Source organism: Anomaloglossus baeobatrachus, chromosome 1 (assembly GCF_048569485.1).
Source record: "Anomaloglossus baeobatrachus isolate aAnoBae1 chromosome 1, aAnoBae1.hap1, whole genome shotgun sequence".
Taxonomy (NCBI): Eukaryota; Metazoa; Chordata; class Amphibia; order Anura; family Aromobatidae; genus Anomaloglossus; species Anomaloglossus baeobatrachus.
The window spans coordinates 958,717,271-958,744,800 of record NC_134353.1 but is presented as its reverse complement, the minus strand read 5'-3'; the positions used below and the strand labels follow the sequence as shown (position 1 = coordinate 958,744,800).

At 43.6% G+C, this 27,530-nt stretch overlaps 3 protein-coding genes across 4 annotated transcripts in view; 2 read left to right on the top strand and 1 right to left on the bottom strand.

The window, feature by feature from the left end:
- LOC142257597 (uncharacterized) overlaps positions 1-27,530 on the top strand; it is a 1,260,196-nt gene that overhangs the window by 355,923 nt on the left and 876,743 nt on the right. The gene's annotated exons all lie outside the window — the stretch shown is intronic.
- Positions 1-27,530, top strand: part of LOC142303624 (uncharacterized) — a 307,530-nt gene that overhangs the window by 124,797 nt on the left and 155,203 nt on the right. The window lies entirely within an intron of this gene.
- Positions 5,074-27,530, bottom strand: part of LOC142303630 (uncharacterized) — a 62,659-nt gene continuing 40,202 nt past the window's right edge. The window contains exon 10 of the mRNA XM_075345172.1: positions 5,074-8,362. Coding sequence (XP_075201287.1) covers positions 6,165-8,362 — 2,198 coding nt within the window. The 3' untranslated portion in view covers positions 5,074-6,164. The remainder of the gene's footprint in view (positions 8,363-27,530) is intronic.

Here is a 27,530-nt window from a genome sequence, read left to right as displayed (position 1 = left end):
AAGATCACCCAGGCCCTGAAACAATTAAATTCCTTATCTAAAGAATTGAAAAAAAATTCAGGGGTAACCAATCCTTGGGGTGATTGGTTTAGTTGGATGACTTCACTGAAAGGGATACTAATTCAGATAGGGATTATAACCCTTCTAGTGTTGTTTTTTGCTATAATTACTGTTTACTGTATTTTGCCTTGCTGTAAGAAGATTTGTAATAAGGGGACAAACGAGGCTATAGCCATGGCAACCTTCCCTTCAGTATTACACACACCAGTAGCCCCCTCCAAAACTGACACAATGGTTACCATCAAAGCTCAACGACCCAAAGTCAAACTTAGGAGGTTGTTATAGAAGGGCGCCACGGGGCTCGGTCCCCTCTGTGGGAACTGAGGTAAAGATGTTAGGAAAGACCCGAGGGCGTGATTAGCACGCACCTATATACCATAGCTGTGGGACACTGTAGTCTCTGTGTAGACCTCACGCAGTAAGAAGACAGATAATCTTATTAAGGGGAGACTGTGAAGGCCTAGGCTATGAATCGTTTGTGCAGTATAATAATAAGATAATATGTCCTTTGAATGGTTCATGTATTGCTTCACCATATATACCTAATTGAAATATTAACGGAATGTATAACCAAAACAAATTATGCTCAGGGCTAAGTAGAATAAGTTTTAGTTCATGAATGAGTAACTGACATTCATGAACGGAAGAGATACAGTACTTATCGTGGTTACAGATAGGTGACTAGCATTCTTCTATTCATAGAAGAATGCTTATCTGTAGTTTCAGATGGCTAACTGACATTCATGAATGGAAGAGATACAGTACTTATCTGTGGTTTCAGATAGGTGACTAGCATTCTTCTAGTCATAGAATGATTATCTGTAGTTTCAGATGGCTAACTGACATTCATGAATAGAAGAGAATAAGTAACTGACATTGTTCCATTCATAGACTCTCATCTATGTCTAAACACACTTGAATGTTTTACTAACGAATGTTGCTAAGGCTGTTCGGAGAAGAAATTAACTATGCCCAGCTAGCTTGTTGGTTAATAGATAACGTGGATATATTGAGTAAGCTGTATATATATATATATATGCTATGTGTTGAATACAAGGGTCAGAAGAGCATTTAGCTTCTCCCAGATAGAGACATGTCTCTGTGTGGTCATTTCCACTGATTCATATACATCTGCACAGTTCTGATTTGGAATCCTCCTCTGAGACCCTGAGATAGAGACTCCCTGGAGATCTCCCCCAACACTCCTACTACAGCACCAGTTCCCCAGTTGCCACCAGGAGGCAGTAGAGATGCACGGGACCAGTGTACCCAGACTGTGAGTGCTGATCCCAGGAGGCCAATTGATCCAGATGGCCCCTTTTCAGTACCCTGGTAGCTATAATCTGCTAAGCTACCCAAAATGTTCCTTTTGTTGATTGTTCCTGTTTAAATATAGAAAATAAGAGTTTAAAAATGTTGCATTAACCCGTTTTGCATAATTGATAAAAATGAACCCAGACTGCAGGACTGGCAGCAGTCAAAAAATTTACCCTGTAAATAGTTGCACCAGTTGTGCAGCACCAGAGTACAACTTTACCAGTGGACCCTAATTGTCACTGCCACCAAGGAGAGGATGGGTGCAGGAAAGGTCTGCGACAGAGGCGGCCAAGACCTGATAACCAGAGAAAACGGTGACCTGCCTCCTAGAGTTTTTGGGACCAGGACCTTTGGGTGGTGGGTGAAGGGAAAGGGGTACTCCAATAGCAACGCTAAAGCCAGAACCTCCTCTGCGTGGGAAGAACGTTGATGTTTAATATGCAAAATAAAAGTGTTAATCTGTATCACTTTGCAGCCCGAGAATGTGCTGGAATTAACTAAGGGGGAATGTAGTGCCCCTGAAGCCATCAGGGAGCTACAAGGTACTGCATCCCCACCAGGATGCAGGGCCTACCCCTAGGGACCCAGAAGGCCAGTGCCAGTAACAACAAAACATTCCAGTTAATCCCTGTTTTCCCCCAAATTCCCCATAAACTGGTACCAGACTAGGGTTGGACCTAAGGATGGCCGCTTAGAGGTGGAGCCGATCCAGTCCACTAGGTGACCAGGTGGGGGGGAGCAGACAATGGATAATCAGAGAGGAGACAGAGAGTGAGTTGGCGACAAAGGGAGCAAGTGGAAGTACTGACAGGGGTGTGACAGTGACCTGAGGGCCCAGGCGGTTGGTTGCCGGTGGAGTACAGTGGAGTACTCCTGGAACCACAGCACCAATGGGGTACACAATCCTAGGTCAGGCAAACGCTCCAGGCAGACCTGATAAAATCTGCACAGTGATGGGACCATCAAGGACCTCACTGACCTTGAAATTCTGGACACAGTAGCAACGGGAGAACTGGGGAATAGGACCAGAGCCTCTGTCCCCACAGGGTTCACACTACCGTCATATGGACTTCCGTTTGGAGACTACCGGGAGGGGACCCCCAGCCGCTCCAAGCCACGAGGACCCACCAACCAAAGACAGGTGCAGGGGAAAGAAGCCACCAGGTCACTAAACCAGCACTGGCACTAAGGGGACCAGCGGTCAAAACCAGCCTTCCTTGGGTGACTAGTTTCCATCTTAGTGTGAGTAAAGGAACCAGTTACACTGCAACCCCTTGTGTGCCCTAACTTCTTTCTACACCCATCTGCATCACCTACCTTCTGGGGCCTGGCCCTGCTTGCAGAGGGCCTAACATCCAGGCTGCCACCAACATCAGTCCCAGTAGCAAGAACTGTGCAGCGGCAGCTCCATCCACATAGCCACAAACCGCAAGTGGCATCACGTATAAACTTTCTTTCAAACTCCCATGTAAATATTCCCCCCTTTTAAAAAGCATCCAGGGCACGGAATCGGGTGACGGCCACCAAGTGACATAACCCAGCTATACACCTCCCGGGACACAGTACCCCATAACCCTGCCCCCCCTCATCTTTCTAGAGGTAATACCAGTATATTTGGTCAGCAGTGGGGCTGGTTGGTAAGCTCGTACCCCATTGCCACCAATAATTGTAATTTATAGCACTTTGATTTTTCTTTAGGCTGCACATTCGGTACAACAAAAAAATGTCTTCGATTTATTCCCTGGTTGTACTCAGTCCTGTTTACATGTGCATATTACACTTTAGTCATATGTTTACTTGTTGCACAATGGCCCTTGTGTGGTTCAATGCACAAAGGCACTTTATCTGTGTGCAATTTTTCATCGTATTATACATATGACATCAATTTGCGAGTGAGTGTATAGGTTGAAGACCTATGAGAAGGAAGAGAGGGGTACTAGTTGTTTGATTGAAGTCCCCTATCTCCCGTAAACTGCATTTTGTTTTTCTCAGAGTGCTAATATATATTTTCTTGTGGTACTAGTGATCACTAGGTGATGATCATTGTTGGACCTTGAGTCATTTTAATAACACTCATTAAAAGTTATATTTTATTACCATTGCTATTCTTATTCACAAATTTTGGTAATCACGTTCTCTCTACTAACTCAAACTATGCTAGAGGGGTCAGCCTGCTAGTACACTGAAATGTACCTTTTGTATGTCAGTCAGTCAAGATAGATGAAGGGAGGTATGTCTGTCTATTGGCACAGTTGGTTGGCGTTCCATATATCAGAGTGGCACTGTACATTCCACCGCCATACTCAAGAAAAGTTCTGCAAGAAGCTCTTACGTTTGCAGCGCAGGCTCCTGCTTTGCCACTCCTGCTCCTTGGGGATTTTAATAATACAATTGATGAAGATATGGATAGACTGCGACAGAGAGGTGTAGCGCCCGGTCCTGGCCCCAATGCGGTATCCCCACATTTCCCCACTCACAGGCCAACAGGGGTGTCCTCTCTCTCACCTGCCAGCTCCCACTGCAGTATTACCGTATGCTCCCGTTCCCAGGCTGCAGCGGAGGCATCCTCCCTCTCTCTTGCACGGTGGAGCTCCCTGACCCAGGGCCGTGGGGTACCCGGTCTCGGGCTTTTAGTTTTCGGGGGATTGTCATAGGTGGCTGCGCCGGTCCCGTGGCCCTGTTGGCAGTTAAAAGAAGTCTGATAAAAACAATAGTAAAAATAAATAAAATAATAGTGTCTTGTGACGCCACCTACGGCTCTCGGAAATGTTACCAACGCTGCTTGCAGACATCCGGGGTGATGATGAAGGAGCTAGTTTGTAACGCTCCCCGTAGGTGGAGAGATGTCCCCGAGGCCTTTGGAAAATATTGAGATTTCACACACAGGGAGACAGCTTACCACACAAGTCTTGATATCGGTCTCTTCAAGGCTGCTGAGATGTGGCTCTCCATGTTCAAGCAAACACAGTCTGTAGTGAGAGCAGGACCTTGGATAGCAATAACTGTCACACACATACACCGGGACTTTCCTTCTGCATCTTTACTGATGTTAGCAGGGATAAGTCCAGGGTACAGTCCACGTGGTCAGGTGGAAGTTGGGATTTCTACATCTGTGAGTTTTGAGGCCTCTTTATTGCTGTGTGTCTAAGTCCTGGGCTGTTTTAAGCCTGGCCCTGACCTCTCCTGTGTCTCTCACTTGTATAGCAGGCATAATGAACTGTTCTCCTGGGCACCGCTAACTCTGCTGCGGTCCCTGGCTCTATTGATGGCTGTGCCACAAGTGTTTCTGTGCTGGGAGACTGAAGTCCCCCTCGCCTTCCGGACTTTTCTGCTGGGACTGACTAAACCAGTGCAGACTCGGACTCCGGTGTTCGGGATGTACCGAACTGGTTCCTTCACCCCTTCTCTGTCTTGCCTTGCCTCCGACCCTCACTCAGGATCCCTCACACTGCTAGGATTTTCCCCTGGTACTCGCCCAACACAGCACCGTTTTAAGGTGGCTATCTCTGTCAGTCCTGTACTAGACCCCACCGGTTTCATCTGCCTCTCTCAGCCCCCAGCATTGGAATTTCTAGGAGACGTCAACTGACATCAGCCAGTATGTCTGATGTCAGCTAATGACAAAAAAAAGAAAAAGCGATCAGACATCCTTAATGCAAAAAATTGTTTATTAAGTTATAGAAGGTGATACAGTGGGGGTGGAAAATGTGACCACACAGGTCAGGAAAAGGGCACACAATTCCCACAGCAAGTGTAATTGCTAAATGTTAAAGTATACATAGATATTAATAAAAGTATAAATTCCAATACCGAAAAATGGTAATCCAAGCAGGCACAGATTATGCAAAAAATTGCAAATGCTAAGTATATAGGAAGTAATATAAACAGCCCAAGGATTACAGACTGAAATGTGTACAAAAATGACCACCTATGATAGATTTGCATCAAAGGATCTGGGAATGTAAATGCAATGTGCTAACAGAGTATTTAATGGCACTGATTAAAAGCAACTATATATTCCATATTAGTAACCAGAGCCCTTGGTGTGATAAATGTCATAGTATTCCAAATCATACAGAAGGGATCATATGTAAATAGACTATACAGGGGATAGAACATACTATCATCTAAGATAGTAAACAGAGATCCGCTTAACAAGTTTGATACAGAGAGCAAACCAGACCGCGTAAATCTGCACTGCAAAAAAGTGTTGCCGGTATTGATAGAGAAGAGCGCCCACTCGACGGCCGTTTCGGCGTGAGCCTTCGTCAGGGAGTGACACCATGTGCATGAATGTTATTATAAAAAGGTCCGGTGTCCAATCAGTGCATGACCCGCCAGAGATTGACGCATGAGCGTCCCTGGAAGCGGACCAGGCTATCCGCCGCACCACATGGGGGTCCGGGTCACGTGAAAATCATAAGATCACAGAGGCCCAGTGCATAGAGATGCAGCGCACGGATGGAGGAGACTGCAAGAGAACTGCGCATGTGTACCAGGGAGATCACGGCAGATGGGACAAATGCATTACCACAATTTGGAAGCATGCCATCTACTGATCTAAGGCAAGAGTTGATTTACTTCTATAACATTTCCCACATTTTAAACAAACATGTCTTTTACCTTGTGTGAATTTTCATGTGTCTAACAAAAGTGAATCTGTGAGCAAAGCATTTCCCACATTCTGAACATGAAAATGGCTTCTCCCCTGTGTGAGATTTTAGATGCACATTAAGCTCTGATTTCTGAATAAAACATTTCCCATAATCTAAACATTAAAATGGTTTCTACCTGGTGTGAGTTTTTATATGCCTATCAAGATGTGATTTCTGAATAAAACATTTCCCACATTCTGAACATGAAAATGGCTTCTCCCCTGTGTGAGTTTTAATATGCCGATCCAGCTGTGATTTCACAAGAAAACATTTCCCACAATCTGAACAAGAAAATGGCTTCTCCCCTGTATGAGTTTTTATATGCTGATGCAGCTGTGATTTCAGAATAAAACATTTCCCACATTCTGAACATGAAAATGGCTTTTCCCCAGTGTGAGATTTCATATGGAAATCAAGAGATGATTTCTGAAGAAAACATCTCCCACAATCTGAACAAGAAAATAGCTTCTCCCCTGTGTGAATGTTTATATGCCTATCAAGATGTTGTTTCCGAATAAAACATTTCCCACATTCTGAACATGAAAATGGCTTCTCCCCGGCGTGAGATTTTAGATGCACATTAAGCTGTGATTTCTGACTAAAACATTTCCCACAATCTGAACATAAAAATGGCTTCTCCCCGGTATGAGTTTTTATATGGTTATAAAGCTTTGATTTCCAGCGATAACATTTCCCACATTCTGAGCAAGAAAACAGCTTCTCACCTGTGTGAGATTTTATATGCTGATCAAGCTGTGATTTCCAAATAAAACATTTCCCACATTCTGAACATGAAAATGGTTTCTCCCCTGTGTGACATTTTAGATGCACATTAAGCTGTGATTTCCAAATAAAACATTTCCCACATTCTGAACATAAAAATGGCTTCTCCCCGGTGTGAGTTTTTATATGGTCATAAAGCTGTGATTTCCAACGATAACATTTCTTACATTCTGAACAAGAAAATAGCTTCTCCCCTATATGAGATTTTCTATGCTGATCAAGATGTGTTTTCCGAATAAAACATTTCCCACATTCTGAACATGAAAATGGCTTCTCCCCTGTGTGAGCTTTAATATGCCGATCCAGCTGTGATTTCAGAAGAAAACATTTCCCACAATCTGAACAAGAAAATGGCTTCTCCCCTGTATGAGTTTTTATATGCCGATTCAGCTGCAATTTCAAAATAAAACATTTCCCACATTCTGAACATGAAAATGGCTTTTCCCCAGTGTGAGATTTCATATGAAAATCAAGAGATGATTTCCGAATAAAACATTTCCCACATTCTGAACAAGAAAATGGCTTCTCCCCTGTGTGAGTGTTTATATGCCTATTAAAATGTGATCTCCGAATAAAACATTTCCCACATTCTGAACATGAAAATAGCTTCTCCCCTGTGTGAGATTTTAGATGCACATTAAGCTGTGATTTCAGAATAAAACATTTCCCACATTCTGAACAAAAAAATGGCTTTTCTCCTGTGTGAGATTTTAGATGAACACTAAGCTGTGATTTCAGAATAAAACATTTCCCACATTCTGAACATGAAAATGGCTTTTCCCCAGTGTGAGATTTCATATGGAAATCAAGAGATGATTTCTGAATAAAACATTTCCCACATTCTGAACAAGAAAATGGCTTCACCCCTGTGTGAGTGTTTATATGCCTATCAAGATTTGATTTCCGAATAAAACATTTCCCACATTCTGAACATGAAAATAGCTTCTCCCCTGTGTGAGATTTTAGATGAACATTAAGCTGTGATTTCAGAATAAAACATTTCCCACATTCTGAACATGAAAATGGCTTTTCCCCAGTGTGAGATTTCATATGGAAATTAAGAGATGATTTCTGAATAAAACATTTCCCACATTCTGAACAAGAAAATGGCTTCTCCCCTGTGTGAGTGTTTATATGCCTATCAAGACGTTTTTTCCGAATAAAACATTTCCCACATTCTGAACATGAAAATGGCTTCTCCCCTGTGTGAGTTTTTATATGGTCATAAAGATGTGATTTCCAACTAAAACATTTCCCACATTCTGAACAAGAAAATGGTTTTCCTTTGTGAATTATTTTGTGTGAAATTAGTTCTGACTTTTGGGTAAAACACTTTCTACATTGATTACATGAATACGGCTTCTCCCCAGTGTGAGCTCTTTGTTGTTGAACACCCCTTCTGTGGCTTTTATTTTGCTGAACATTCTGCAGTGAATTAAGACATTGTTTAGAAGCAGCAGATGACGGATCCTGGCTGTGAACGACTGAGGGTAGATCTGCGACAATTACTTGCTCTTCATATGTATTCTGTATAATGCCACAATCTTCTGTGAAAAGAATAAAACAGATTTTGTGAAATTTGCCGCTTCAATGACCAACAACACAAGCTTCCCTTACACTAACTCCAGACACACTGCGCACAAGATGGCATTGGCATCTGTGGATCTTTTTTTTTTTTGGGGGGGGTGGATCTCCTGCTGCTCCTTTTCCCACCATATTCACAGACTCAACATGCGATCCTTAACCATAATGGTTGGAGGGCCATCACTCATACATTTTGAAAGGCCCTCTTTCATACATTTGGGAAAGCCCACAGGTGGCCCTCTACCAGAAATTTTGGAGGGTCCTTCCTCTAGTTCCTTTCATCCTGGTCTGAATTACCCTCCCCATCAGTCCCAGGCTGGAAACACTGCCTCGGTGAAGCAGCAACAGGCTCTGTTTAAATGACTGTCTTTAGATGATAAATTGCACACTGCAGCAAAGTTCTTGAGGGGTCTAATAGATGTGACAGATGTGTCTCTTGCCCTCCGAACCAACAACCAGCCATGCTCGTGTGTGATAACGTGCCTGTAACCTGGTGGTGGCTCTGAAGCTTAGGAAGCTCGCACATGTACCATGCACCATGCCTGGACCACGTGCTCAACTTCGTGGTTCAGCAGTTTATGAAAAACGAGGACAATTTGCCAGAGCTACTTGTGAATTGTGAAGGTATGCTGTGTGTGCGCCCATTTCCACCAATCCACTCCAGCTGCCACTTGTCTGGCAGGGCTTCAGCAGCGGTTGCAAGTGGCAGCTTAGCGACAGCTGTGTGACGTGACCACGCTGGAACTCCACATTGCACATGTACTTGCCAAGATTTTCTGACCAACAGAAGGCATTAGTTGAATACCAGATACAGCTTAATTTTTATTTATATAGCGCCAAATATATTCCATCGCACTTTATAATACCAGCTCCAACATGAGGTATTCCAGTCAGCCGCCATGCATAAAAACTGACTCATAAACATGTATGTCTGAAATCTGTGACTTTTTAAAAAAAAAAAATTGAGGAAACAACGAGGATGGTGATGATGAAGCCATAATCAGCATAACCATCCTGCTTTGGTGCGTCCTCAAATGCTTCATGTTCCCAAGTAAAGAAGAAGCTTTGCATGTGGGACCAAACACTAAACGGGCATATTTACAGACTGCTTGCCCTGGAAATGTGGCCATTTAGGCTACTGGACACTGAGGCTTGCCGCAACCATATGGCAGCGACTGGCCTTCGGGACTTACTCCCCAGTGCAACTATTTTTTGCCCTACAACAGGACATATAAGAGATGAGTGAACCTTTCAGGGTTCGTTTCGCCGAGCCTAACCAAACATACGGTGCATTAGTCGAACAAAACTCTTAACCTTTATCAAACCTTTCTGAACCCCACTAAATTCAAAGGGAGGCCAAACATAAGGCAGAGAAAACACCTTGGGAGGGGGGGGGGCGAAACCCTTCCAAAACAGCAGAAATACGTTTTACAGTGCAGTACCACTGTTTTGGCATAGCCATTAGCTTCCTACACTGTTGACATAAGAAATATAGAGGTAGATGAGAGACAGGTGTAGAGCTAGTGCTCCCATAACCATATAGACAAGAGACAACTTTGAGACCTATCGTGGAGTCTTGACATTTAAAAACATGTTTGCGTGGCAGGTGCAGGCCTCTTGCTCCCAGAAGACTGGCACTACCCAAAAGAAAACTTGGAGACCCATATTGTAATCTTGACATTCAAAATGCTTTTAAACAGACAGCAGCATCAATTGCCCTCTCGCCATAGGGCCTTAAAAGAGCTGGGAGGTACGGTCCATGCAATAAACAGGCTGTGGCCCGTGATTTCAATTTTAAAATGTGAACAGACAGTGGCCATGCCTTCTGCAGCAGCAGATCCAGGACATTTATGGTGCCATAGAAATATTTTTACAACCAGGTTAATCCATGCAGGACATATGTGATGTCGCCCAGATGTAATGTAGCCACTAGGTGGTTTGCACCGTAATTGCACATGACCTTCCCTGGCTCCAAGTTCAGTGGAGACAGCAGTTTATCAAACTCGGCCTGGATAGTGTTGCACAACTCTGCAGCTGTGTCGCTGCATTCTCTGATGCACACTCATTTACGCACTGCCTAACTGAATTGGCTTACACACAGGATGTTGCTTGGCATTTACATTTTAAAAGTCAACAAAAAAATGTTTGAAAACATTTCAAAACAGACAGCAGGACAGTGACATCAATTGCTCCCCCCATTTCACCATAGTGTCTTTGCACAGCAGGAAGGTATGGTCCATGCAAGACACAGGATGTGGCTTGGCATTTAAATGTTAAACATTAAGAGATGCATGACAGACAGGTGTAGGCCTCTTGCTCCCAGAAGGCTGTCTCTACAGACAAAAATCTCTTTGCGTGTGAGGTGGAAATAAAGGGTATCTTTTTCATGTAGACTGTAACGACATCATCAAACTTGGAGTGACTCATTTCCACCCTAGTTTGGCAGCATTGCTGCCCTTGCATATACATATGAATGAAGAGTCCATTTGGGAATTGCCAACATAACCTTCTCGGCTTCCTCCTTCTCCTTATCTATTGAGCTACTCACCTGCATGCCTCTGGGTTCACACCAAGTGGGATTTACAACATCATCAGGCTCTAGCTTGTCCCAGTCCTTCTCTTCTTGACTTGAAATCACAGGACAGTAAGCGTGCGCCTCCGGTATCTGAGTCTCATCATCATCACCTCTACCCCCAGGAGTTAACATCAGTTGATGAGGGTTGGGATTCTGCTGGGACCCTACATTGTCCGGGCCAGGAGCTAACTCACAAAGATTTTGGGCATTAGTGCATATACTTTCCTCCTCTTCAGTCTGGGAATCTTTGGAGCGGACCTGTGATGCCCATGGGATAGAATGTGTGAACAGCTCTTGAGACTCTTGCATGTGTGGTTTTCCCCAGTCACTTTGCCGGTTGGCAATTTGTGACGTGAGCGCAAACAATTGTAATTGGGGTGGCACCTTGAAGGAATGAACTGTGTGTGATGTTGAGATGAAGAAAGAGGAGGAGATGCCACTTAATGCAGCTCTTGCCATCCATTCCAGCACCTGTTCTCTATCAGCCTCATTTCAAAGTTGAAGCGATGTGTGGCTGTCAATGAAATCTAGTGGAGTAGGCTGCCCAGTAACAGTTGTTCTCATTTCTCTTGGGATAGGATGAGCCGGCGTTTGCTCACTTGACCTTTGACTAATGGAACTTCCCACACGTACACCTACAACACCCCGGCTATTTCCCCTTCCACGACAACCTCGTTGTAATTTACCACTCCTGGTTGATGTACCTTTCCCCTTTCAAGCAGATATTTCACAACCCAACGCTCACACCTGTCAGACACCTGCCACAAAAGATTATTTATTTCCTGCCTGAGTTGGCAATAATGTGAAGGCACTAAAAAGTACCACTACCTACAAACGTGATTCATTGCGTAATTTGGAGCATACACAGAAAAGTGCCAAGAAGACCCTTTTAGATTGTTCAATAGCAAATTGTCAGCAGTCAGCAGTAACAATACCTGTAAATGTATTTCACTGCAGAATTTTGTGTAGGCAAGTAAAGTTGCCAAGAACAACTTTTTAGATACTTCCCTAGCAACGTTTTAGACTAGGCACTAATAAGTATTCTGTTAGCAGAATTTTGAGCAGGCAATTAAAATTACCAAGAAACTCCTTTTACATACAGAACACACCAAAAGTTTGGACATACCTTCTCATTCAAAGAGGTTTCTTTATTTTCATGACTGAAAATTGTAGATTCACATTGAAGGCATCAAAACTATGAATTAACACATGTGGAATGAAATACTCAACAAAAAACTGTGAAACAGCTGAAAAAATGTTTTATATTCTAGGTTCTTCAAAGTAGCCACCTTTTGCTTTGATTACTGCTTTGCACACTCTTGGCATTCTCTTGATGAGCTTCAAGAGGTAGTCACCGAAAATGGTTTTCACTTCACAGGTGTGCCATGTCAGGTTTAATAAGTGGGATTTCTTGCCTTATAAATGGGGCTGGGACCATCAGTTGTGTTGTGCAGAAGTCTGGTGCATACACAGCTGATAGTCCTACTGAATAGACTGTTAGAATTTGTATTATGGCAAGAAAAAAGCAGCTATGTAAAGAAAAATGAGTGGCCATCATTACTTTAAGAAATGAAGGTCAGTCAGTCCGAAAAATTGGGAAAACTTTGAAAGTGTCCCCAAGTGCAGTGGCAAAAACCATGAAACACTACAAAGAAACTGGCTCACATGAGGACTGCCCCAGGAAAGGAAGACCAAGAGTCACCTCTGCTGCGGAGGATAAGTTTATCAGAGTCACTAGCCTCAGAAATCGCAGGTAAACAGCAGCTCAGATTAGAGACCAGGTCAATGCCAAACAGAGTTCTAGCAGCAGACACATCTCTAGAACAACTGTTGACACCTTCACCACCCAGCCTATTTTGACCTTACTGACCCCGCCATTTTGCGCAATTCTGACCAGTATCCCTTTATGAGGTTATAACTCTGAAACGCTTCAACGGATCCCAGCAATTCTGAGATTGCTTTTTCGTGACATACTGTACTTCATGAAAGTGGTAAATTTAGACCAATTTTTTTTGCGTTTATTTTTTAAAATTTCGGAAATTTGGCGAAAATTTAGCAATTTTCAAAATTTGAAATTTTATGCCCATAAATCTGAGAGATATGTCACACAACATAGTTACTAAATAACATTTCCCACATGCCTACTTTACACCAGCGCAATTTTCGAAATATTTTTTTTTTCATTAGGAAGGTAGAAGGGGTCAAAGTTCATCAGCAATTTCAAATTTTTGCAACAAAATTTACAAAAAACTTTTTTTAGGGATCACATTACATTTGGAGTGCTTTTGAGAGGCCTAGGTGACAGAAAATACCCAAAAGTGACCCCATTCTAAAAACTGCACCCCTCACACTGCTAAAAACCATATCCAAGAAGTTTATTAACCCTTTAGGTGCTTCACAGGATGCAAAGCAATGTGGAAGAAAAAATTTAAATTTTACTTTTTTACACAAAAATGTTACTTTAGCCATAAAATTTAGCATTTTCACAAAGGTATCAGGAAAAATGCCCATAACATTTTTTGTGCAATTTCTCCTGAGTACACAGATACCTCATATGTGGGGGAAATCAATTGTTTGGGTGCATGGCCGGGCTTGGAAGGGGGGAGCGCCATTTGACTTTTCAAACTCAAAATTGCCTGGAATAGTTAGCGGAAGCCATGTTGCGTTTGGAGAGTCCCTGATGTGCCTAAACAATGGAGCTCCCCCACAAGTGACCCCATTTTGGAAACTAGACCCCTCATGGAATTTATCTAAATGTTTAGTAAGCACTTTGAACCCCTGGGGGCTTCACAGAAGTTTAGTAAGTTGAGCCGTGAAAATAAAAAAAAAAATGTTACCACAAAATTGTTACTTCATCCAGGTAGTTTTTTTTTTCACAAGGGTATCAGAAAAAATTGTACCATAAAATTTATCGTGCAATTTCTCCTGAGTATACAGATACCTCATATGTGAGGGAAATCAATTGTTTGGACGTACGGCCGGGCTCGGAAGGGAAGAAACATTGTCTCTAAAATGGAGAAACTTATGAATGGCCTCAAACAGTTTGTGGGTCATGACTATGCCATTGGAGTTTAATATAAAATATCAGTACTCCAGTATTAGCGAATTTCTAGTTTCTTCACAATGTCCATGTAAAGGACCAGTCCCCAATATTTCATCATTTCTACCGAGTCAACGGGACCTCCAAATAGAATATGCTGAATTAGGGTTTTCGGCCAAAAATTGCTGGGCATACAGGTTAGTTTGCTCCACCATAAGACTGACAATTGGCTCAGAGAAAAAGACTTTGAAAAAGTCTATTTCCCTGGGGTTGGCAGTCTTGAACTGGATTCCTGATTGGGGAACAAAATCAGGAATCTGTGGAGAAAATTTTTCAGGGACGGGTGTTATGATTCAGGGACCGAGGAGGATAAAAAAAAATGCGGAAACCCAAAAAGTAACCAGAGTAGCTGGAACCTTAATGGGCTGCAGACCTAATCCTGACACACAACTAGAAGTAGCCGTGGGACGAGCCTACGATTACCTAGTCGTCTCGACACAGCCGGAGAACTAAATATCCTTACAGATAGAAATATATAAGAAAAACTAATCTGCCTAAGAGCAATACCCAAAAATATAGATAGCCCCCCACATGTAAAGACTACGGTGATATAAGAAAACACAATACATAGGCAGAAAACAGATTAGCAAAGATGAGGCCCAAACTATCTTTACAGGAAAGGATAGGAAGGAGCAACTGTCTGCAGCCGTAAAAGCCCTAAAAAAATACCAGCACGTCTGATATAAAAAACCCTAAGACCAAACGGCCTCTTCCCCACAAATCAGCACTCTGATGTTACTGGGATCCAAAACACTAATATAGATGAGGGACTGAATTAATACCAAGCATGACAAAACACAATACATTGCAGAATCATGGAGCTAAGTATACAGACACTCCCAGCAGGGAATGATCCAATTCCACCAGGAACTCCACACAGGCAAAATAGGAATCAAACATTAGTATCAAAGCAGAACAAAACAACAAGAAAGTGAAAACAAAAAGCAGAGGTACAAGACCAACTTATCTGAGAGGAGTTCTGGTAGAGAGCAGGGCTGGATTCAGAGTGTCCTTAACACACAGGATATCCATTGAGCACAGGCAAGTAACAGGAGAAAACTACTCAGCTATATATTCTAAACTGAGAGACATGATTGCCAGTCATTGACGGGTGTGTGGCTTTCATTCCACAAATCAACAGCACCACCAGCACTGACCACAAGAGGGAGCCCCGAACTGGAAAATGTATTCACAACAAACTAGCACTAGGCTGGGAGTTACTCACACTTGGCTGTGGGTCTTCCTCCATGGCCTCCGGCTCTTCTTCTATGGCCTCCGGCTCCGGACCATCTCTAGACCTGCGACGTCTTCATGGTGGCGAGTCTGTGTTGATGGAGGTGGAAGAGTGGGAGAAAAGTAGAGAAAAGTGGAGTCCTCTCCCTCACTATCAGCTTTTGAGGTAATAAAGGCATATGCCTCCTCAGCTGAGTACACCCTTTGTGACTGGGACGAGCGAGACATTTTGTGTGTGCTGTGTGCGTGTGTCAAAGAACCCCTAAACTTTATTATAATGTGCATGTGTATGTGCTAGTGTTTGGTGAAACTTTCTAGTGCAGGAGGGGGCTGTCAGACGTGGGGAGGGCAGAAGAGGGCTGAGAAGATGCAGGAGCCAGCAGCAGGGGGCATGATCACTGGGGCAGGATCACTGTGGCAGGGCGCAGGATCACTGGGGTGCAGGTGATCACTCGGGCGGTCGTGATCGCAGGGGCGATCACTGGGGTGCAAGCGATTGCAGGGGCGCAGGGGCGATCGCAGGGGCAATCGCAGGGGCGCAGGTGCGATCGCTGAGGCACATGTGCGATCGCTGGGGCAGGGTGGTGATCACTGGGGTGGCAGGATGATCACAGGGGTGATCACTGGGGTGGGGGGATGATCACTTGGGCAGGTGATCACTGGCAGCAGCAGCAGTCAGTCACTCAGTGATCACAGGGAGCAGAGAAGAGGTCGGGGAAGGCAGCGGAGGTCAGTGTGAGGGTGGAATCAGACGGCGGGGGGGTGAAGGACGGAGAGGAGAGCGTGACACTGCAGAGTAAAGCGGGGAACAGCAGAGTAAAGCGGGGAACAGCAGGGAGTGAATCTTACCAAATGGCGATTGGTGGCAGCAGATGGCGATCAGTGGCGGCACATTGCGGTAGCGGCGGAAGCAGGGGACCTTCATCTTCAGCGTTACTGTCCAGTGACAGAAAGAGGCTGAAGAGGGCGGGCACCCACCGGTAACACCGCCCCTCGACATCTGATTAGAAGGATAGTGTCACATGGACGCTAGCTCCAATCAGATCGGGGGGATGGGGACGACACAGAGGTCACCCTGCTCCAGCCAATGGCAGATGATATTGCATCATCAGCCATGGCTGGTTTGTAATATTTCACCAAATTTGATTGAAAGTGAAAATAACACTTTCAACTGGTAATCAGAGCGCATGTAGCCACAGGGGGGGGAAAAGCCACCCCCCCCGGGCTCAACTACAGGCCTTCACATACCTGCTGCGCTGGTGACATTTCAGGAAACCCGGTCACCAGCGCTGCAGGGATGGAAGCCCGCCATGACACATACGGTGTGTCAAAGGTCGGGAAGGCACAAACTTTCATGACACATACGGTGTAACAAGGGTTGTTAAGGGGTTAAGAGGAGACTTTGTGCAGCAGGCCTTCATGGTAAAATAGCTGCTAGGAAACCACTGCTAAGGACAGGCAACAAGCAGAAGAGACTTGTTTGGGCTAAAGAACACAAGGAATGGACATTAGACCAGTGGAAATCTGTGCTTTGGTCTGATGAGTCTAAATTTGAGATCTTTGGATCCAACCACTGTGTCTTTGTGCGACGCAGAAAAGGTGAATGGATGGACTCTACATGTCTGGTTCCCACCGTGAAGCATGGAGGAGGAGGTGTGATGGTGTGGGGGTGCTTTGCTGGTGACACTGTTGGGGATTTATTCAAAATTGAAGGCATACTGAACCAGCATGGCTACCACAGCATCTTGCAGCGACATGCTATTCCATCCGGTTTGCGTTTAGTTGGACCATCATTTATTTTTCAACAGGACAATGACCCCAAACACACCTCCAGGCTGTGTAAGGGCTATTTGACTAAGAAGGAGAGTGATGGGGTGCTACGCCAGATGAACTGGCCTCCACAGTCACCAGACCTGAACCCAATCGAGATGGTTTGGGGTGAGCTGGACCGCAGAGTGAAGGCAAAAGAGCCAACAAGTGCTAAGCATCTCTGGAAACTCCTTCAAGACTGTTGGAAGACCATTTCTGGTGACTACCTCTTGAAGCTCATCAAGAGAATGCCAAGAGTGTGCAAAGCAGTAATCAAAGCAAAAGGTGTCCACTTTGAAGAACCTAGAATAGACATAATTTCAGTTGTTTCACACTTTTTTGTTAAGTATTTCCTTCCACATGTTTTAATTTATAGTTTTGATGCCTTCAATGTGAATCTACAATTTTCAGAGTCATGAAAATAAAGAAAACTCTTTGAATAAGGTGTGTACAAACTTTTGGTCTGTACTGTACTTCCTTGGCAACCTTTGTAGGCCAGGCACTATTGAGTAACAATACCTATAAATGTGTTGGACCGCGTAATTTGGAGCAGGCAGCCATATGTAGCAATACCTATTTAGATGCTTCGCTGGCAACTCTTTAGCAGGCACTACAAGTTCCAATCCTTATTTCTATCATAAAATGTGCCGATTTGTGGCACACACACACACAAACACACACACACACCTTTCCCTACACTGCACATCCCTATTCTAAACTATCGCTCTTCTATCTATCTCAACCACCTAGCCTTAAACCCCCTAAGTGAACTGTCTAACAGCACTGGTGGTAGCACCTTCCCTAAGGTTTCACATTCACAAAATGGCGCTGACGCAACAGGTCCGCAATATAGATGCACACATGTGGCTTAGGCAGCAAAGCACGGAAGCCCTTATGTCTGAATCTTGTGGATGTTTGCTGCGTCGTGATTGGCTGCAGGAACATCCGCAATTAAACTTAAAAAAAAAAAATGGCGCTGCACGCCAAAAGGCTTTTCCCGATCTAGAGTCCCCACCTCCTCCACTGATTTTACACATCCCCACATCAGACAGCACCACAATCCTATACAAAAGCAGAAAATGCCATTACAAGAGCCTTTTTTGGAAAAGTGGCCAGTGTTCAGGGGCAGAAACTGAACAAAACAGAAGCTCGACGACTTTTGGGGAAAATGCTTGGGGTTACTGAGCCCAAACGAACATGCTAAAGCTTGCACCGAATTTGCAATTGGCGAACCCTTACTGAACAGGTTTGCTCATCTCTAATTACAACATCACCAACCAACACCAACGCAGTTAATCGCAATGTTCACCTAACGACTGGTACGTGCACAAGTGCATGTGGCCAGGGACATTATGTTTCTTTTACTACTGCATCCTTATACACACAATGATGGACAAATCAGGGGACAGCTAATCAAAGGACCCTAAACAGGCTAAGCGTTCCCTAATCCTGACCCAGATATGCACCGGTCTGACTGCAGGGGTTGGCATCCAAAACTGAAACAATGGGGTCAACATTATTTGTCACATAAATTTTGGAAGGCCCTCTGGCGGCCTTCACTCATACATTTGGGAGACCTCTCTCATATTTGGGAGGACCCACAGGTGGTCCACTACTGGAAATTTGGGAGGGCCCTCAGTCATGTTGTGGTGAAGTTTTAGATATTCTAGATTTATCTCTACTACATGATCTTTGTTTTATACCAGCGTAGCACATTCTTGACTTTTATGAATTGGTTTTGTTTTGCATGCCACTGATGAATAACCTTTTGAACAATATTTTTTAGGATGCATACACTATTCTTTCCCATTATCAATTCAACTAAGTTTTCTTGCAGACGCTTTGATTTTCAGCATTGTGTCTCTAGAGTTAGGCGGGCTTTGCACGTTGCAACATCGGTAACAATGTGTTACCGATGCTGCAGCGATAGTCCCCGCCCCCGTCGCACGTTCGATATATAGTGAAAGCTGCCGTAGCGATTATTATCGCTACGGCAGCTTTACACGCACATACCTGCCGTGCGACGTCCCTCTGGCCGGCGACCCGCCTCCTTCCTTAGGGGGCGGGTCGTGCGGCGTCACAGTGACGTCACACGGCAGGCGGCCAATTGAAGTGGAGGGGCGGAGATGAGCAGGATGTAAACATCCCGCCCACCTCCGTCCTTCTCATTGCAGCCGGGAGGCAGGTAAGGTGAAGTTCCTCGCTCCTGCTGCTTCACACACAGCGATGTGTGCGGCCGCAGGAACGAGGAACTACATCGTACCTGTCGCTCCCCCGGCATTATGGAAATGTCGGAGGCTGCAGCGATGATACGATGACGACGATTTTGCGCTCGTTCATCGTATCATCTAGGATTTACACACTACGACATCGCAAGTGACGCCGGATGTGCGTCACTTTCGATTTGACCCCACCGACATCGCACCTGCGATGTCGTAGTGTGCAAAGCCCGCCTTACACTTATGACCTTCAGACTTGCTTTTATTTTCCTTGGTTTCTTGTTGCTCTGTTGAGGTAAAGGCGGGCTTTGCACGTTGCGACATCGCAAGCAGATGCTGCGATGTCGCATAGTCCCCACCCCCGTCGCAGCAGCGATATCTTGTGATTCCTGGCGTAGGGAACATTATCGCTACGCCAGCTTCACATGTACTCACCTGTCCTGCGACGTCGCTCTGGCCGGCGTCCCGCCTCCTTCCTAAGGGGGCGGGTCGTACAACGTCACAGCGACGTCACACGGCAGGCCGCCAATCAAAGCGGAGGGGCGGAGATGAGCAGGATGTAAACATCCCGCCCACCTTCTTCCTTCCGTATAGCCGCTGGCAGCAGGTAAGTTGATGTTCCTCGCTCCTGCGACTTCACACACAGCGATGTGTGCTGCCGCAGGAACGAGGAACTACATCATACCTGTCGCGGCAGCGTAATTATGAAAAAGTCGGAGCCTACACCGATGATACGATAACGATGCTTTTGCGCTCGTTAATTGTATCATCTAGGATTTACACACTACGATGTCAAAAGTGACGCCGCATGTGCGTCACTTTCGATTTGACCCCACCGACATCGCACGTGCGATGTTGCAACGTGCAAAGCCGCCTTTAGAATTGAGTAAACTGAAATACTTAATTCAGCCATTTCACAGGCTCAAATATGTAGTTTAGTTGATGTAGCCTAACACATATTTAGGAATGCTTTTGTTTCTTACTAACACACACACACATATATATATATATATATATATATATATATATATATATATATAGATATATATATAGATATATATATATACAGTGCTGTACAGTATTGGTACCCCTGCAATTTTGTCAGAAAATACTCCGTTTCTTCCTGAAAATGATTGCAATCACAAATTCTTTGGTATTATTATCTTCATTTAATTTGTCTTCAATGAAAAAAAAAAAAATGTCAAAAAGCCAAATTGGATATAATTCCACACCAAACATAAAAAAGGGGGTGGACAAAAGTATTGTCACTGTTTGAAAGCTCATGTGATGCTTCTGTAATTTGTGTAATTAACAGCACCTGTAACTTACCTGTGGCACCTAACAGGTGCTGGCAATAACTAAATCACACTTGCAGCCAGTTGACATGGATTAAAGTTGACTCAACCTCTGTCCTGTGTCCTTGTGTGCACCACATTGAGCATGGAGGAAAGAAAGAAGACCAAAGAACTGTCTGAGGACTTGAGAATCCAAATTGTGAGGAAGCATGAGCAATCTCAAGGCTACAAGTCCATCTCCCAAGACCTGAAAGTTCCTGTGTCTACGGTGCGCAGTATCATCAAGAAGTGTAAAGCCCATGGCACTGTGGCTAACCTCCCTAGATGTGGAAGGAAAAGAAAAATTGACGAGAGATTTCAACACAAGATTGCGCGGATGGTGGATAAAGAACCTCGACTAACATCCAAACAACTTCAAGCTGCCCTGCAGTCCGAGGGTACACCAGTGTCAACCCGTACTATCCGTCGGCATCTGAATGAAAAGGGACTGTATGGTAGGATACCCAGGAAGACCCCACTTCTCACCCCGAGACATAAAAAAGCCAGGCTGGAGTTTGCCAAAACTTACCTGAGAAAGCCTAAAACGTTTTCGAAGAATGTTCTCTGGTCAGATGAGACAAAAGTTGAACTTTTTCGGAAAAGCCATCAACATAGAGTTTACAGGAAAAAAAAGGAGCATTCAAAGGAAAGAACACGGTCCCTACAGTCAAACATGGCGGAGGTTCCCTGATGTTTTGGGGTTGCTTTGCTGTCTCTGGCACTGGACTGCTTGACCGTGTGAATGGAATTATGAAGTCTGAAGACTACCAACAAATTTTGCAGCATAATGTAGGGCCCAGTGTGAGAAAGCTGGGTCTTCCAGCAGGACAATGACCCAAAAGACACTTCAAAAAGCACTAGAAAATGGTTTGATAGAAAGCACTGGAGACTACTAAAGTGGCCAGCAATGAGTCCAGACCTGAATCCCATAGAACACCTGTGGAGAGATCTCAAAATGGCAGTTTGGAGAAGGCCCCCTTCAAATCTCAGGGACCTAGAGCAGTTTGCCAAAGAAGAATGGTCTAAAATTCCAGCAGAGCATTGTAAGAAACTCATTGATGGTTACCAGAAGTGGTTGTTCGCAGTTATTTTGGCTAAAGGTTGTGCAAGCAAGTATTAGGCTAAGGGTGCCAATACTTTTGTCTGGCCCATTTTTGGAGTTTTGTGTGAAATGATCAATGATTTGATTTTTCTGTCATTCCCTTTTGTGTTTGTTCATTGCAAGCCAAATAAATAAAGATAATAATACCAAAGAATTTGTGACTGCAATCATTTTCAGGAAGAAACTGAGTATTCTCTGACAGAATTGCAGGGGTGCCAATACTTTTAGCCAGCACTGTGTGTGTATATATATATATATATATATATATATATATATATATATATATATATATATATATATATATATATATATATATATATATATATATATATACATATATATATATATATATATATATATATATATATACACAGTCATATGAAAAAGTTTGGGCACCCCTGTTTATGTTAACCTTTTTTCTTTATAACAATTTGGGTTTTTGCAACAGCTATTTCAGTTTCATATATCTAATAACTGATGGACTGAGTAACATTTCTGGATTGACATGAGGTTTATTGTACTAACAGAAAATGTGCAATCCGCATTTAAACAAAATTTGACCGGTGCAAAAGTATGGGCACCCTTATCAATTTCTTGAATTTCTTGATTTGAACACTCCTAACTACTTTTTACTGACTTACCAAAGCACTAAATTGGTTGTGTAACCTCATTGAGTTTTGAACTTCATAGGCAGGTGTATCCAATCATGAGAAAAGGTATTTAAGGTGGCCACTTGCAAGTTGTTCTCCTATTTCAATATCCTATGAAGAGTGGCATCATGGGCTCCTCAAAACAACTCTCAAATGATCTGAAAACAAAGATTATTCAACAGAGTTGTTCAGGGGAAGGTACAAAAAGTTGTCTCTGAGATTTAAACTGTCAGTTTCCACTGTGAGGAACATAGTAAGGAAATGGAAGAACACAGGTACAGTTCTTGTTAAGCCCAGAAGTGGTAGGCCAAGAAAAATATCAGAAAGGCAGAGAAGAAGAATGGTGAGAACAGTCAAGGACAATCCACAGACCACCTCCAAAGATCTGCAGCATCATCTTGCTGCAGATGGTGTCAATGTGCATCGGTCAACAATACAGCGCACGTTGCACAAGGAAAAGCTGTATAGGAGAATGATGCGAAAGAAGTCGTTTCTGCAAGCACGCCACAAACAGAGTCGCCTGAGCTATGCAAAAGCACATTTGGACAAGCCAGTTACATTTTGGAAGAAGGTCCTGTGGACTGATGAAACAAAGATTGAGTTGTTTGGTCATACAAAAAGGCGTTATGCATGGAGGCAAAAAAACACGGCATTCCAAGAAAAGCACTTGCTACCCACAGTAAAATTTGGTGGAGGTCCCATCATGCTTTGGGGCTGTGTGGCCAATGCCAGCACCGGGAATCTTGTTAAAGTTGAGGGTCGCATGGATTCAACTGAGTATCAGCAGATTCTTGACAATAATGTGCAAGAATCAGTGACGAAGTTGAAGTTACACAGGGGATGGATATTTCAGCAAGACAATGATCCAAAACACCGCTCCAAATCTACTCAGGCATTCATGCAGAGGAACAATTGCAATGTTCTTAAATGGCTATCCCAGTCCCCAGACCTGAATATCATTGAAAATCTGTGGGATGATGTGAAGCGTGCTGTCCATGCTCGGCGACCATCAAACTTAACTGAACTGGAATTGTTTTGTAAACAGGAATGGTCAAATCTACCTTCATCCAGGATCCAGAAACTCATTAAAAGCTATAGGAAGTGACTAAAGGCTGTTATTTTTGCAAAAGGAGGATCTACAAAATATTAATGTCACTTTTATGTTGAGGTGCCCATACTTTTGCACCGGTCAAATTTTGTTTAAATGCGGATTGCACATTTTCTATTAGTACAATAAACCTCATTTCAATCCAGAAATATTACTCAGTCCATCAGTTATTAGATATATGAAACTGAAATAGCTGTTGCAAAAACCCAAATTGTTATAAAGAAAAAAGGTTAATATTAATAGGGGTGCCCAAACTTTTTCATATGACTGTATATATATATATATTCAGTGATTTTCCTTAATACAAAATGCTAGCACATGTAATTCAAAGATGGCACCTGCATCGTGGACAACGCCTAAGGTGATAAGTTGATTGAAAACACCCAAAGTTTGGAACAACCAATCCAGTAGAGACTATGTAAGTTGCTACATGCCCTGAGCCCGAGCTGCGATATTTGATTGGACTATATTTTGTCTACACCCTTTTCTTATCTAGAACTATAAAGTTTTCTGAACAATAAACTGAGACGGAATCTCTGGCGTCTGTCATGGAGAAGGTTTATAACTGACTCACAGTCCGTTATCTTATTCTTTCTCATGTGCACACATGACATTATAATTTGAAACAGTAGTCAGATCCCGAGAGACAGCTTGAGTCTCAATTCTCAACAGCTCGATGTTTTAGGAGACACAGAATCCACAACTTGAGTTTGTATACTGGATGTATTCAGTAAAGACTTGATTTTCTTATCATTATCCCTCCCAGTGTCCAGGCCAGTTTCAGCTCAGGATCGACAGATTCATTTAGGGTCTATAACATTAATTTTTAACATTGTGCTGTGTATTTGTTGAGGACCCAGCTTCCTCCAGGATAGGGGTCTGAAGTGTCGGTGTGCACTCAGCACAACCTTGGGGACGACTTCTGCCACATCCACAACCAGAGAGATGGACAGCTTCTCCAATGAAAGAACATGACTCCTGAAGGGTATTATACATTGAACAAATCAGAGGATATATCACCCAGTGAGTGAAGAGATCTGTGGAGCATATTATGCAGGTGATGGTAACTGGTACAGCGCTCAGGTGAAGGCTCGGGTAGGACTGGGTGTGACAATGCTGCTGTTCAACTATGTGAAATGGTGGACCCCAAAATTACCCCTGGGGACGATGTCTGCCACATCCACATTCAGAGAAATGGATAGCTTCTCCAATGAAAGAACGTGTCAATTGGAGGGTATTGTACAGAGAACAAATCAGAGGAGATCTCCCACCGAGAAAGGATATCTCTGGAGCTTATTATACAGGTGACGGGAACTGATAAAGAGCTCAGGTGAAGGCCTGATCATGCCAATGCTGGTGTTCCACAATGTGCAAGGGTACACAAAATTTAGAAAGAGGGACTGCAATACACCCTAGAAGACACGTAGAGGATGGCCTCTGAATAAATTTGATTACAATTTCTGAAACATTTAACAGAATGAATCGGTCAATGAAAAGATGCAATCATGTGGACTGTGGAAGAGATGTATGTAACGAGAAGGAACACTCATTTCCATCAGATGATACTGACATTTGGACAGTGAGAAATCCAATAAGATGGAACAAAGCTAGAACTTGACTTAAATTAAGTGAAAATGGTTTATGTGCCTAGTGAAGAATATGTGTATAGTAAAGATATTATAAACATTGCTGTATAAAAAAAATGATTCAATTTTGCTCCTCTATAAGAAGAAATAAAGCTCAGTAAGAGCCCCTATCGTGGTAGTTGTGTTGGGGTGAAACCTCTGTCAGGAAAATGGAGCTGAGCAGCCACTAAACCAATTTTTTCCTTGTTTACGATACATTATGGAAAGCACAGGCCTGTATCGTGGTTGTCGTGCTGATGTGAAGCCTGTTTTAGGTGAATCTGTGCTTGTGTAGAAGAGTGGTCTGTGACCTGCACCCCCTGAAGACATCATCACTGGTTTTACAATAATGTGTTTATACCGTAAATATAATGGTAGTAGGATGTTTAAAGGGAAGGTGTCATCCAAAAAAAATATAAAAAAAATTTCAACAACTGAAAAAATGTAAAGTATTAGGCCTAAGTCTCACGGCGATAAAAACTGTGCGAGTGGAGTGCGATAAAACATTGCATTCCACTCGGACCAATATTAACCTGTGTGTCAGCGCACATGAGCGATTATTTTCCCAGCCCTAACCGGACCGAGAAAACAATCGCAGCATGCTGCAACTGTAATGCGAGACTCTTTCTCTCGCACCCATGCAAGTGTATGGGGCAAGAGAAAAATCGCACTGCACTCGCGGTACACCGGTGTACCGCGCGTGCAGACCGAGAATCGCAATAGCCGACTACGGAGGAGAGAGGGAGATAAATCTCTCCCTCCTCTCCTCAGCACCGGCCCGCCCCTCCGTAGTGCCGGCCTGCCCTCCGCATCTGAGGTCCGCTCGCACAGTCGGATATTAGCATGACACTCGGCTCTGCTGTGCTGCCAGCGTGAGCCGAGTGTCATGCGAGGATCGCACTAGTGCCCCGTATGGCCCCGGTCTTAATGTTTTGTTTAAATATTATACTTTGTTTGTAATTGAGCAAAATATTACAAAAAAAATTAAAAGTTTGATATTTTCCACTGTTAACCCCTTCAGCCCCGGGGCACTTTCCGTTTTTGTTTTTTGCTCCCCTTCTTCCGAGAGCCGTAACTTTTTTATTTTGCCGTCAATCTTGCCATATGAGGGCTTGTTTTTTGCAGGACGAGTTGTATTTTTAAATCAAACCATAGGTTTTACCATATAGTGTACTGGAAAACAGCAAAAAAATTCCAAGTGTGGAAAAACTGCAAAAAAAGTGTGATAGCACAATAGTTTTTGGGATGTTTTATTCACGGTGTTCACTATATGGTAAAACTGATGTGTTGTTGTGATGCCTCAGGTCGGTGCGAGTTTGTAGACACCAAACATGTATAGGTTTACTTGTATCTAAGGGGTTAAAAAGAATTCACAAGCTTGTCCAATAAAAGTGGTGTACGTTTTGCGCCATTTTCTGAAACCCGTAGACTTCTCATTTTTTGGGATCTATGGCTCAGTGACGTCTTATTTTTTGCGTCTCGAGCTGACGTTTCTAATGGTGCCATTTTTGCGCAGATGCTACGTTTTGATTGCCTGTTATTGCATTTTGCGTAAAACTTGCGGCGACCAAAAAACGTAATTTTGGTGTTTGGAATTTTTTTGCCACTACGCCGTTTACCAATCAGATTAAATGATTTTAAATTTTGATAGATCGGGCATTTCTGAACGCGGCGATACCAAATATGTGTATATTTATTTATTTTTTTAACCCTTTAATTTTCAATGGTGTAAAAGGGGGGTGATTTGAACTTTTAGGTTTTTTTTTATTTTTTAAAACTATTTTTTACTTTTTTTTATTTTACTAGTCCCCCTAGGGGGCTATAGCGATCAGCAATCCGATCGCTCTGATCTATCTGCGGATCACAGCTATATAGCTGTAAACAGCAGATACAGTCACTTCCTGCTTCCCTGGCCTCCGGGTCGGGTGAAAACGAAAGTGAAATGTCATAGCTGCAGGCGTCATCACATGACCCTGTGCTACCATGGCAACCACCGAAAGTCACGTGATCACTCACGTGACTTCCGGTGGGGGCGGCGGTAAGTGAAAATCTTCACCGCGCGTAAATACATCTCAAGGAGTTAATGTTATGGGTGGAATGCGATTCCACTCGTAACATGCAGGCACACATGTCAGCTGTTGAAAACCGCTGATATGTGCGCCGATCGCCGCCTGCCCGCGGCAGGGGGCGGGGCTTAATGGGACACGCTCCATGACTGATAGATCCGTCCATGGTCATAAAGGGGTTAAACACTAGGGGGAGCAGCTGCTGAAATCCTACAGAAATCCTACTGTAGAAATATCTCACTTTACAACTGCAGTAAAGTGGGTAGAGTCTGCTCTCCTGTGTGTGATGTCACAGATCCCCCTTCCAATC